The sequence below is a fragment of the Procambarus clarkii genome, chromosome 67 (genome assembly GCF_040958095.1).
Source record: "Procambarus clarkii isolate CNS0578487 chromosome 67, FALCON_Pclarkii_2.0, whole genome shotgun sequence".
Taxonomy (NCBI): Eukaryota; Metazoa; Arthropoda; class Malacostraca; order Decapoda; family Cambaridae; genus Procambarus; species Procambarus clarkii.
This window is the reverse complement of record NC_091216.1, coordinates 29,489,404-29,503,180: the sequence shown is the minus strand read 5'-3', so window position 1 is coordinate 29,503,180 and position 13,777 is coordinate 29,489,404. Positions and strand designations below refer to the sequence as shown.

The following is a 13,777-nucleotide window of genomic DNA, read 5'->3' as shown; positions in this document are numbered from 1 at the left end:
CAACTGTTGTGGGTTGCATCTTGGATTCAATTTCTTTCTTTATTATGCACCTCATACCCATCCCGTGGGCGGTGGTGTAAAGGATTACAGAGGCACATAATCGGTTCAGGAACTGAACCCTCTAGTTCGTTTAGCTAAGCAAATAATTTTTTTTACGCTAGTTACAAAATTATTAATGTTGTATACACATGTACACACTCTCATACATACATGCAAATATATATATACGTATACACATATACATACACATACATATCTAATCACCCACACAACTTAGAGGAACATTAATAGTTGACCTGTTGTGTCCTCCGTATAAGCCTAACAGGCTTCATGTTCCCTATGATGGGACATAACGAAGAGGACGATGTTAGAAAGATTAACAGGAATTCAGCTAAAACAACACATAATGTGGTAGGATATTGAGTATAAAAACTGGTTTAGGATCAAGTGACCTTTAATTTCTGCCTATATTACAGCTGGTATAGTGGTAGGAGAGCCACATTATACGTTGTAAACTATAAATTTTATAGGCAATATATTTTATACTAAGGTCTTTTAATTGTTGTTTTACCTTATTATCTTGCATAAGAAAAAACCTATTAGTTTAATTCATCAAAGAAAACTACGCGGAGAGTTGGGGTAACTGTGTTATTTACGAGTATATTTTTAACGCCAAAACGCTTAGTTAAATTTCTGATTTTATACGTGAAATTGATATACCAATATAAAAAAACGAAGCCTAATGTTAATATTGATGACCAAACCATACACTAGAAGGTGAAGGGACGACGACGACGTTTCGGTTCGTCCTGGACCATTCTCAAGTTACAATCGACTTGAGAATGGTCCAGGGTAACCATTATATATATATTATATATAATATAATATATATATAAATATATATATATCTACCTACCCCCGCAGCTCCTCCACCTCCCCCCTTTCCGACTCGGCTCGAGAGTTCTCCGGAAGTGCTGTTTATCTGGGGTAACCCGACCAGTCAAACCAGAATTAGTATCGGAAACTTTATTCATATATATATATATATATATATATATATATATATATATATATATATATATATATATATATATATATATATATATATATATATATATATATATATATATATATATATAATACATACACACACACACACACAGAGTGTATGCGTGCGCATGCGCGTACGAGGTGTGTAATATGACCGTTTTTGGCCTTAGGTAAAGTATACGTCAAAATGCGACGGACGTGTTATTATGGGAGGACGGGTTGCTAATCTACTATTCACTTACATAGATCATTACCTCAATTCGTCACTGTCCCTTTGAGTTATGTCTCTTGATACAATCCTCGATGAATCTGATTCCTTTGATATCGTTCGTCGTATGTTTTTTGTCTCGTTTTAGTATGCTGAATGATATCTAGGAATTGTTGAATATTATGTGACTCGGCCAGTATTAAATAGTATTGCAGGCTCGACGCCTTCTTTTGATTATTGCTTAAACCTCAAATCCCTTGTTCCTCGCAGATGTCCCTCCTAACTTACCTGAAGCATGAGATTGAGAGTAGCCTTAGAGTGCTGCCTGAGGAAGGTCGGGTCATGCTGCTTAATACCCATCTGCTGCATGATCTTCCTCATCTCCTCAGCGCTGCGCATCACGGAGCTCTGTAGCTTCTTCGACTTGAGGGCCTTGGTGATGAAGTTAGCCACCATCACCCAGTAGCCCAGGCCGATTAACACCCACAAGATGACACAGATCTGGTAGATATACAGCGACCATCCGTCGTAGCCTTGGCCTGCCGGAAAAGTGTGTTGAGTGCGAGGGTGTTATTTGTTTTTAACATAGGTACTATCAGGAGCCATTTACTCCGTTTTCAGTTTCTTTACTCTGGCGAGAGGGACATAGAAGCCAAGGTTGGAAAAAAGGCCAGGTGAACGAGCATTGCTGCTCGGTGGTATGATAATGCTTTGTGTCGCCAGAGAGGATCACTCACCCGAATCCCGACACCTCTACACAATCCTGAATTAATATTCAAGAATTTTAATAACAGACCATATAGATTCCTCCATGAGTATGATTACTATCACAATTACAAGTGCATACAAGCCCTCAGCTATGAAGACGAAACAAATGCAGCAAGAAAAACAGAATTTTAATAGTAATAATAATAACCTAAATTTCAGGATATAAAATGGAGAGAACTGATGTCTGGTATATAACAGCTGGGAAGAGAGATTCATGCATCTGATGCTTGAATTTTGCGCATGTCAACATGTGAAGGAGATAACACACAGATTAGTAAAGAATAAATCATACATCTCTTGTTCACTTGAAGAGAACAAGTCTCAAACATCTACTGATCATGAAAGATATTAAATAAGGAATAATTTGAGAGAAGTGTCACTCTCACAGGGCAAAATATAAGTGTGTAGCAAATGGAATTATGTTGAGTTGGAAATATTTTTCACAGCCATCAGTACTTCTATGTTCTGTGTACTGTGTACTGTGGATGGGACTCTGTACGACGAGTCCCATCCTCCTTCGAAAACCCGCAAGAGTACAAAGTATAAGTATTCAGTAGTGCAAGAAACCAAAATACATGAAAATAAATCTAAGTAAACAATATGAGAACTCATTGGTAAAAAATTGTTATAATTATCAAAGATCAATAACTTTGCAACAGTTAAATGAAATAAAGTTAAATGTAACAATTACAGACAAATGCGTAAGGAAACATCTCTTAATCTGCAAGACGAAGATAGGTATACATAACTAATATACAAAAACAGAAGAAATTCGTGAAATTTTGAGCAGTAAATTCTTGTTTCTATGTGAAGGAGAATTATTTGTTTGAATAAGTAGAAATTTACAAAATGTTTTAACTGAAATCGCTAGAAATCAATAGTGTGAAATATTATAATAACTTTTGAATATATGAATTAAATAAATTTCCCCCTCAGAAGAATCTTGAATGTAAGGCTCATCAAAACTATTCCCTCAGAGAATCTTGACTGTATTGATCAACTAAACTATCCCCTCGTGGGAATCTTGAATGAATGTGTATAGGATACAACAAGCTTTATCTCTTAATTATCCTGTATATCACTTATACAGAATTACAAATTAGCAGACCTCCCCCACGAAAAAAAGACATAACCTGGGTACTGGAGTAATAACTTAGGTATCCAAGTACCTAAGTACTAAGAAGTACTTACCAGGTACTAGGTCGCCGAAGCCTATGGTAGTGAGGGTAATGTAGGCGTAGTAGATGCTCTCGACGTAGGTCCACTCCTCCAGGGTCACGAACACCGCCCCGGGGATGAAGATGAACACCACGAAGCCAATAAAGATGTAGATGGCCGTTGCCATAGCAATCACCCCACGAGAATGTTGCTTCTGTACGTCCAGCTGGTGGGAGGAAGGGAATGGTTTGGGTGGTGATGGCGGAGGTGTTTGGTGGTGATGGGTATGGCAGGGAATGGTTATTGTCGATTCGTGGTGGAGGGAATGATGGTTGTCGGTAGCATTACTGGTTGTTTGCAGTGATGAGGGTACTGGATTGATTGAAACAATCAATCACTTGCAGGCGATGAGTCACAATGACGTGGCTAAAGTATGTTGACCAGACCACACACTAGAAGGTGAAGGGACGACGACGTTTCGGTCCGTCCTGGAGTATTCTCAAGTCGATTGTCAATCGACTTGATCTTCACGTTCTAATGTGTGGTCTGGTCAACAATCAATCACTTGTTTGTTTCAAGCGTAGGTTAGACATGAGTTTGGGTGTATATAAACAGAAGCTACTTCATATGGCCCAATAGGCCGTCTGTCGGTTCCGTGATTCTTATCTCTCCCACTCACCAATCCTGATGAACATTTACCTTTGACTTGAAGAGTTTGAAGAGTTGTTCACCGAAGAACTCTGAGGACCAGGCTAGCAGGATGCCGGTGAGAGGAATCCCGACCAGAGAGTACAAGATGCACGTTATCTGCGCCGGGGCCTGCGATGGCGATATGTTCCCGTATCCTGGATATGATGAGAATATGAGGAATGAGTGAGGAAGAAGTGTACGAGGGACAGAAATCAATGGCAGTAACTACGCCGGTGCTACTCTGCTCAGACAGGAGCTTCGAGGGTAAAGGAGATCTAATGTCAAAGAGCTGGTGAAACCGAGAGGCAAAGTAGACAGGACATGGAAAGTGACATAAATTAAAGACGGCAGAATGATATATTCAAATACAGACAATAAGTCACAATAATGTAGCTGAGAATTAGACACCCAACCCACAAATCTGAGAATAAATGCATTGACGACGTACGGACCGAAACGTCATCGACTCCTTTATTTTGTCCAACCATTTGGGCTGGACGGTAGAGCGACGGTCTCACTTCATGCAGGTCAGACTTCAATTTCCGACCGTGCAAGGGGTTGGGCACCATTCCTTTCTCCTCTTCCATCCCAAATCCTTATCCTAATTCCTTCCAAGTGCTATATAGTCGTAATGGTTTGGCCCTTTCCCTTGATAATTACCTTTATTTTCAGATTTGAGGGTTGGGTGTCTAATATGCAAATAATAATATTGAGTAAATATACTGGTGATAATGCCCACCAAGGGGGTACGAAAGAGGAAGTCGGCTTGGGGTATATCAGCTGGTGTGTGTATGTAGTTATACCTCAGTTATACCTCCAGTGTATTATTAAATGATATAACTAAATTCCTGAACCTTGAGAATTTACACAGTCACGCAATGACAAGGGTAACAAAGGTGCGCGACACCTGTTTAGGCCAGACCAGCTGAGAATGGTCACTATGATAACACATCAGTTTGTAAACATTTTGGAGAAATTCCCAAAAGGAAAGAAGACAAGGACTGCGAAGATTGAACTCGTGTCACAAATACACAGTTAAGAAGTGGCGAAAATAGACTATTTGAAAAGATAATGAACTCAGAGAACCAAATAGCAGGCGAGTATCTTTAACTTCTGGAGAAATTGTACGTGAAGCAAGATACTAAAGGTCTCTGATATTTATTTCCACAAGTGTGGGTCCGTGGAAGATAAATGTGTGTTAGCAGATGGCAAGTCTTTGATATGCTGGCCCAGAGGTTGTTTTGGTGTCGTAAGTACGAGACGCAAGGGCCAATATATTTTGTTTCCACCAGTGGTATAAATAATTCGGTAATTTGGGGGCTGCTACCTAAAGTGTCATTGATGGAGAGCCGCATATCCCTACTAGGAAAAATATTTGTAGTTACAATCTGCTGATGTTTGTTGCATTAAACAATGTTTAAACACACAAATTAAGCTTTTACGTTTTCACTTATGAGACCTGTACATCTTTCCACGATTACAGCGGCTTAGTCTTTATTAACTAAACAGGTTACGAGTTTGGAAACGCTGTGAGGTCGTTCTCGACCCAAGGTTATTATTGTTATAAACAACCTCGTAGTGGTTAGCTCATAAAATGTTTAGTAATTGCAGACCATGCTGCCATGATTGAGGGAAAGATGTACAGGTTTCGTAAGCAGGCATTTAAATGCGTGATAAATCCTGACCCCTGGTGTTTTACACCATCCACGTAAATCTGGAACTGAAATTCCACGTGGACATATCAAATGAAAAATAAATATTAACACGAACTTGAAATAGGTTTATTTAGATATAAAAACACAAATGAATAAGGTCCCTCAAACTATTATCACGTTATTCAACACAAACAATCAACATAATAATGATCATTCTTTTCGACTAACATGTACAATTTTCCTGTAGACAAGTAATATTATAACAAGGTTATATATGAGGTTTCGGCCGGAACATCATGTATTATCTGCTACAAAAAAATATTGTAAAATATGGCATCAAAGTAGGAAAACACTTGACAACAGGTTCATATAACTTTAAACGTGCGGAATGCCATTTTATTTTTTTTAATGTAATGATATTAGATCTAAAGATTGTTGCCTTTTTTGCATCTGAAACCGTAATGTATTTAATCAAATAGTGATATGTGTCTGGGATAATGATTGTGACTATACTTATATCTACACATGCTTAGATATGGTCTAAATACCAAGTACTGAGATGGTGTTTATTGGTCTGTAATTGCATACAATTTTATTGTCCCCAAAAGCAGCTCTCATATACATAAATATTCATCTACTTATATTTATATGTAATCTACATACGCATGAATTTATATGTAGGCGAACATATACAATAAGTCATATTATACTTACCAAAACTGTCTTCACTGATGCTTGAAAAAAGAAATAAAATATTTTATTTCTCCGTATTGAATAAAGCAAGTGATAGACAATGAAGTATCAAGGACACTCAATAAACATACAACTGAAGACAAACCTGTCACATATACCTGTTGAAAACACCTGTCATGCACATTTGAGGGAGTGACGTCTTCCCACCACTACTAATTGAGGAGAAATGAGTCTCCACTTCCCCAAATGAACCATTTGGGGAAAAGAGAACCTCCTCCCTCATGAGGAAAGTGGAGCCTCTCCGCTCCCCCGAACTTCGGGAGGTAATGGAGTCGGCCAAGATGGTGATTTACCTATGGTGGTGATGACAGTCATGGAGAAGAAGAGAGCATCCATGAAGCCCCAGGGGTAGCGGACCTCCACCGTGACGTTCTCAACGTGCAGATGGGGACACTCTCGCTCCACCTCGTTGATCGCATACACCCGTTGACCTGTGGAGTAACGCAGCCTTGGGATTAGCTTCGCCGTGGGATTTGATCGAGTCTCTTGACTAACCTTTACAAGTAAAAGGGAAAGCGCTAAACCTGTACGACTGTAAAGCACTTTGAGGGGATATGAGGACTGGGATCTGGGATATGACGGAGAAAAAGAATATATGTTGTTTAACCACTTGGAGTGTCGGGGATCGAACGCCGACCTGCATGAAGCGAGGTCGTCGCTGTACTGGCCAGTCCAAGTGATAATGGTAAGATAGAGGCGTATATTATAAGTCAAAATACATATTCTTTGCCTGACTTAACACTGCTTTTTTACTTGTTTAAAGCCTGATCTTTGAAGTGATTGTGTTGTGAGTTAAGCTTCACATAATTACACGGTATCCACATGAAATCTTATCGAAGCTCCAAATCACAGTATAATTTGCACACAAAATGAGCATAGACTTTGACCAACTTGTCAATGTGATCATGTATTCTGAGGCTAATATGAGCTTGAATACTTATAATATCTACCTTAGTATTACTGGGGAATCCCACAATGATCGCCTTTGCTTCGTCTAGTGTTGCAATGTTGGCGTTCGATCCTCAACGCTCTAAATGGTTTAGCTTCCATTCCTTCTCCGTCATATCCCACATTCTAGTCCCCCATAGTCCTTCCAAGTGCTATATAGTTGTATTGGCTTAATGCTGTCTCCTTTACATGCAAGGGTTAGTTGCTCCTTTAACTTAACACTTTCTTAACGTTGCTTTAACACTTTCTCCTTTATATGTAAAGGTAAAGTTGCTCGTCCTCATATATACCAGCTCCTCGTCCTAATTTATCCAAGGCAGGGTTGGGGACCTTTTGTCATTCGGAAAACCATATACGTAGCGAAGATTTCATATGGCCGCACTACAATTTGTACAGTGCGGCCATTTGTATTATATGCGGTATACGTTCAGATATGTCAAAAACAAACAAGTGTTTTAATAGTTTAAATTACTTTCGAAGGCCTTATTGAGTGCCTTAAAAGGCGGCATGAAGCCATATGGCTGAAGGTTCCCCACCCCCCTGGTCTTAGACTTTCAGGTATTATGTCTGGAGGGTATTGGTAAGGCCAGGTGAGAGACCTTCAGAACGTTTGCTTGGAACATAAGGTTGGTCAAATACTGCTGACATGCCTCGTCCAGCCTGGGCTAGTCAAGGCTGAGATGAGTCATTATGCTTAATGTTTCCTCTCTCTCTCTCTCTCTCTCTCTCTCTCTCTCTCTCTCTCTCTCTCTCTCTCTCTCTCTCTCTCTCTCTCTCTCTCTCTCTCTCTCTCTCTCTCTCTCTCTCTCTCTGTCTCTGTCTTTTCCTCTATCCCGAGGTGAGAGGCGGAATTTCTCCGTTTGGCCGATGGAGAACTGTTATTTAGAAGCGAAAATTGTAACGGGAGTTTATTTATTTAATTCTGTTTTTAATTGAGTGTTAAAAACGTCCACACTGCGGTAATATTTGTTTAGGCCTTTCACATCCAATGCATCGCTAATTGTTGAATCACTCGTGAGATACTCGCCTAAGGAGCACTCACATTTCTGAAACACTCCTGTCTAACACACTTGCACTTCGGAGGCTCATTCATGATACACTCGCGAAAATCACTCGGGACGTAACCCCAAGACTTCCTCAGGACACACACTCAAACATACTTAATCAACACATTCGAGAGCCTTTGCTGGGAAACTCACTCAACCATGTTACATACTCCACTACAGCAGGCCCTCAGACTGACAATAATTTTCTCCAGTGTAAATTACACATGTATTTATATTATGCAGTTAATATAAATTACTGACACAGTTGCGGGCTGCATCCTGGGGAAGAGTGTGAGAATTATACGTAGTAGATATGACAGAAAAATATGTCGGGAGTCAGTGCATTGAACATCAGACGGTTAGAAAGGCGGGGTCCAAGAGCTAACAGCACGATCCTGCAGACATAAATAGTAAATAAATATACACACGTGGCAACTGGCATAAAGGTGTCGGCACCCACACGGGTGAATGTGTTCAAGGTCATGTTTACATGTCTGAACATACACCCACAGTTTGACCTATATGTATTTACAGACACAAGCATAAGGTTACAGAAGAATACACATACACATACAGCTTCAAACTTCACAGCTTCAAGTGTAGATATGATAAGAGCCCAGTAGGCTCAGGAATCTCTATATTAGTTGATTGACAGTTGAGAGGCGGGACCAAAGAGCCAAAGCTCAACCCCCGCAAGCACAATTAGGTAAGTACACACACACACACACACACACACACACACACACACACACACACACACACACACACACACACACACACACACACACACACACACACACACACGAAGGCGGTACCCTTCCCGACACAAGAAAGCACACAAACCCACTTTTTGCATCACAACCCCCTTGCCATTTACTCCAGTAGATGGTAGCGGGTGGCCTAACTCACCGCATCTACCCAGCAAAACACCCTCACTCTGGCCCCTCCACTCCCTCAAGGTCACGCTCTCAACACTTGAGTAGGCTCTAAAACCTGCACCGAAATGAACATTATGGCTTCATAAAGACGTCATACATCTCATAAACACCATATATATAAAACATTTTATTTCCTTCTTTTTCGTTAGGTTAGGTTAGAATTTGTTGGGTTAGAGCAACTTAGAATTAAGCAATTGTTGTGGGGTTGCATCCAAGGAAGGAGTCAGTAGTTCGACCTTAGGGGGACTTCGATACAAGCCTAAAGTATATATATATATATATATATATATATATATATATATATATATATATATATATATACTCAGGCTTCCAGTTCCCTTGAAAGCGAATTATCATTAAAATATTCAGGAACATCATGGTTTAATTGGCAGAGCGTGTGTCTCGGGAGTCCAATGACGTGAGTTCGATCTTATTTCAGTGCTTCAGTATTTTCTCACATGTTCAGTTAGAGAATGGTGCCTAACCTCACTTCCCCGAAGTTTGGTATGTACTATAGCGAATTGCACCCATATTCACAAACCCTGACAATGTCAAAGGTACCTTACACACTCATCCTGACAAAAGCACCCTGAAAGCCCCAATCCACCCTACCCACCCAAGCACCAACCCACCCAAGCACCCTATGCACCAACCCACCCACAAAGCACCAAGCCACCACCCAAGCACCAACCCACCCCAAAGCACCAGAGGCAGGAACACAACACGCCATAAAGTGCCACCCAACTCCGTAATACTTGGTGTGTGAGAGTTTTTACTCGACTCTTGACATTACTGCCCCTCAGCCACGACGTCTGCCCGACCTCTAATTTGAAGCGTTCCTCCCAGTTAATCTTAATGACGGTACGTTCTCGAGTAATATCCACACCCCCCGGCGTTCCTGAGTAATACCCACACACCGGCGTTCCTGAGTAATACCCACACACCGGCGTTCCTGAGTAATACCCACACACCGGCGTTCCTGAGTAATACCCACACCCCCACTCCAGGTGTATGGAATAAAGGGCCTGGTTCTTTCCGGTGTAAGGGGAGGGGAAGGCAAATGGCCAGTTCTATACCGTTGTAGGGAACAGAGGGCAGCTCTCTGCAGGTGTGGGGAACAGAGGGCAGCTCTCTGCAGGTGTAGGGAACTGAGGGTAGCTCTGCAGGTGTAGGGAACAAAGGGCCAATTCCCTGCTGATCAACACGAAAGAACCTCACTAAAGCAAAATCAATTTAAAGAAATCCCACTGAACAAAAATGTGGGAAATTAATATTAAACCAAGGAAGCTCAAATCATCACCCCAGATCATCAACCAACACAAATTATCAACCAAAAACCAATCTAAATCACCAGCCAACAACCATTCTAAATCACCAACCAACAACCTACCCAAATTACCATCCAACCGAAACCACCAACCAACAAGCAACCCAAATCATCCACTTAACCTTTCCATTGCGCCCGTTTTCCTAGCGTGGGTCGCTCCCAGACCAGCTAGGTAGGTGAAGCCCCCTAGGCTCACCCTTGAGACCATCAACATGCTAGGGGCAAGTAACGAGAGTGTGCTCCTCACAGATGGCTGGGTGTTGCGTTACTGCTACTTGATATCTATAACAACTACCTACAATGGGATATAACAAGATGCGTAACTGCTCCCGTGTGTTATCATTGCATCTGGACTGATTATAACCTTTTGAGGGGTATGAGGCATACAAGGGGGTTTTTGCTCAGATATTTTCGGATGGAATTTCATCTTCCGCCCCCTCTTCCCCCCCCCCCCCTCTCTCTCTCTCTCTCTCTCTCTCTCTCTCTCTCTCTCTCTCTCTCTCTCTCTCTCTCTCTCTCTCTCTCTCTGCATTAATGTAATTTTTTGTCTCAATATTGCTCAATTTCTTTCGGATTTATATATCAGTAGCTTGAAGAATCTGCTGTCATGATTTTCCCAGAACACACACACATACACACACACACACACACACACACACACACACACACACACACACACACACACACACACACACACACACACACACACACACACACACTCTCACACTGATATTCAACAGCCTCACAGCATGTGGTGAAACAAGTCTCCACATCAGCATTCCTTCAGCTAGCAGGATGTGGTGTCGCGTTGCTGCTGCTGCATGTGTCGACTTAAGGCATAAAAAAGTATCATGCACTTGAGGATTCACACTACACCAACGCACTCTTTGCTACCTCTCCTTAGTGCTGCTGCTTTACGACGCAATAAATCGCTTGCGGGCTGCATGGAGTGCTGTGATCTCAAGACACTACAACCACTTAAGACCTCTGTTGTAATCTTACTATACAACGGGATTTTTCGTAACCCATTTCTGGAATTAGTTTGAATTAGTGATAGTATTCGTAATAGTGAATTGGTGTCTGTAAAGCTACCACTGCCACTAACTCCTACTGGTTCCAGAGTGCCACGAGAAACAGGCAAAGCTGCCTACACCAGAGACTAGACCACTGAGTGTCTGGAAGACACATGCAAGGCTACCAACTCGGACTAACGAGGCGAGTGTTGTGACAATAACATAAGAATTTAATATTTAGGGAACACATCAACAGCCCATACTAGCTGCATTTCCAGAACATTCGAGAGAATGGTTCAAAACCGTCTTCTGCATAGAATAAGAACCATGCTATCCCTCCAGATATATGGCTTCAGGCACGGAAGGAGTGTGCATCTCTGCATCACCACCTTTCTTACCCTGCACACTGAAAAGTCATAAACCACCTTCCTAGCTCTCAAGTCTTCCTTTGATATTGCTAACCAACATGTCATCTTGAGTGAGCTTGCGAGAATGTATATTTGTGGTTGGTAACATCCATTCACTCCTAACTTTATTGATGGTGACCTTCCAGGCTTCCAGCCATACCCTGATCCTTTTAAGGACGGTTCCTTAGAAGGAAGTTTAAAAAAAGAACGTTCCTGCCCTTCGACTTTCCTCTCGAAGGAAATTTAGCATTTAGCCTCAAATGCGGAACTATGTCGAAGGCCTTCCTGAGATCCAGACATACATCATAATTATTATTGTTGTCAACTATTCTGGAATAATAAAGCAGTAAATTTGTGAGACTGGAACTTCCCCATATGAACCCACATTAGAAGTCTCATCAACCTGTAATTATTCCGATGATTGTCTATAGAATCTGCAGTTATTGTTTCCAAGAACTTGATCACAATCAGTGACGTCAGGTGTCCTCTCCCTCAGAGCAGGACACCTGACGTCGGAGATTTACACCGTCCTCGAACACTAGACGTGTAGTGACTCCAAGTGACACTACTCTGGATTTCTTTATTTATGTGTATTTATATAGATTTCAGTGCCGGTACAAAGAAGTTATACTCGCGTTATTCTTTCTGTATATATCTCATCATTTAACCGTTTATGGAGAGCCGTATGTTAGCATCACATAATATGCAGGCGATGAGTCACAATAACGTGGCTAAAGTAAGTTGACCAGACCACACACTAGAAGGTGAAGGGACGACGACGTCTCGATCCGTCCTGGACCATTCTCAAGTTGACACTATCGACTTGAGAATGGTCCAGGACGGACCGAAACGTCGTCGTCCCTTCACCTTCTAGTGTGTGGTCTGGTCAAAATCACATAATATGCCCACTCCAGGAGCATGAGAAAGCGACACAAAATAAATAACTATGGCATATCACCTTGAGTAAGGAAAGTACGTAAAGTCAGCAACTCGCAATAACGTGACTGAAAATTTGACACCCAACACACACACATCTGAAAATAAAGGAAGTGAAGACGTTTCAGTCCGTCCTATGCCGAAACGACTTCTTCACTTCGAAACGACTTCACGCGACTTCGTTCCGTTCCGGGACGGACCGGAACGTTGTCATATAATTTATACATCGTCATAAACTGAAAATTTATTTTCAGTTGCGTGGGTTGGGTGTCACACGTCGTCAGCCTAAGAATTATCGATGTATTGAAGCGCAAATTCACAGAGATATTCTATCTCCATGCACGCGGAAGCGGACGACTTCAAGTGTCATGCAAGATAAGCGTTGAAACTAAGATGGCTGAATAACGATGCAGAGACTGTCACGTGTTTTGCCGTGACGCAACAATGGGGAAAACTAAATCCTGATATCTGACTCGGAAGTTGTTGGATTTTTGGTGTAGTGATGGAGGAGGTGAAGAAAGAAATTTGGAAGGTGACGGTAGGTCGGGTTGGATGAATCATCACACATTTCCCACGCTTCCGCGACATTTCCCACGCTACCGCCGTACTTCCCACGTTACTGCGACACTTCCCACGCTACCACGACACTTCCCACGCTACCGCGGCACTTCTCACGCTACCGCGACACGTCCCACGCTGCTGCTACACTTGATATCGTGCAGCAGCTGGGTATCGTGCAGCAACTGGGTATCGTGCAGCAGCTGGGTATCGTGCAGCAACTGGGTATCGTACAACAGCTGGGTATCGTGCAGCAACTGGGTATCATGCAGCAACTGGGTATCGTGCAGCAGCTGGGTATCGTGCAGCAACTGGGTATCGT

At 41.8% G+C, this 13,777-nt stretch overlaps 1 protein-coding gene and 1 long non-coding RNA gene across 6 annotated transcripts in view; one reads left to right on the top strand and one right to left on the bottom strand.

The window, feature by feature from the left end:
* The window catches only part of LOC138355475 (uncharacterized), a 406,464-nt gene that overhangs the window by 73,837 nt on the left and 318,850 nt on the right, over positions 1-13,777 (top strand). The gene's annotated exons all lie outside the window — the stretch shown is intronic.
* Positions 1-13,777, bottom strand: part of LOC138355471 (potassium channel subfamily K member 10-like) — a 49,861-nt gene that overhangs the window by 10,968 nt on the left and 25,116 nt on the right. For all 3 annotated transcript variants that reach the window (XR_011223941.1, XM_069310586.1, XM_069310585.1), the window contains exons 3-6: positions 6,576-6,713; positions 3,884-4,029; positions 3,218-3,410; positions 1,547-1,797 (exon numbers count right to left, since the gene is read on the bottom strand). Coding sequence is in view for 2 of the 3 variants with exons in the window: in XM_069310586.1 (XP_069166687.1) it covers positions 1,547-1,797; positions 3,218-3,410; positions 3,884-4,029; positions 6,576-6,713 (728 nt within the window). In the remaining variant the exon portion in view is untranslated. The remainder of the gene's footprint in view (positions 1-1,546; positions 1,798-3,217; positions 3,411-3,883; positions 4,030-6,575; positions 6,714-13,777) is intronic.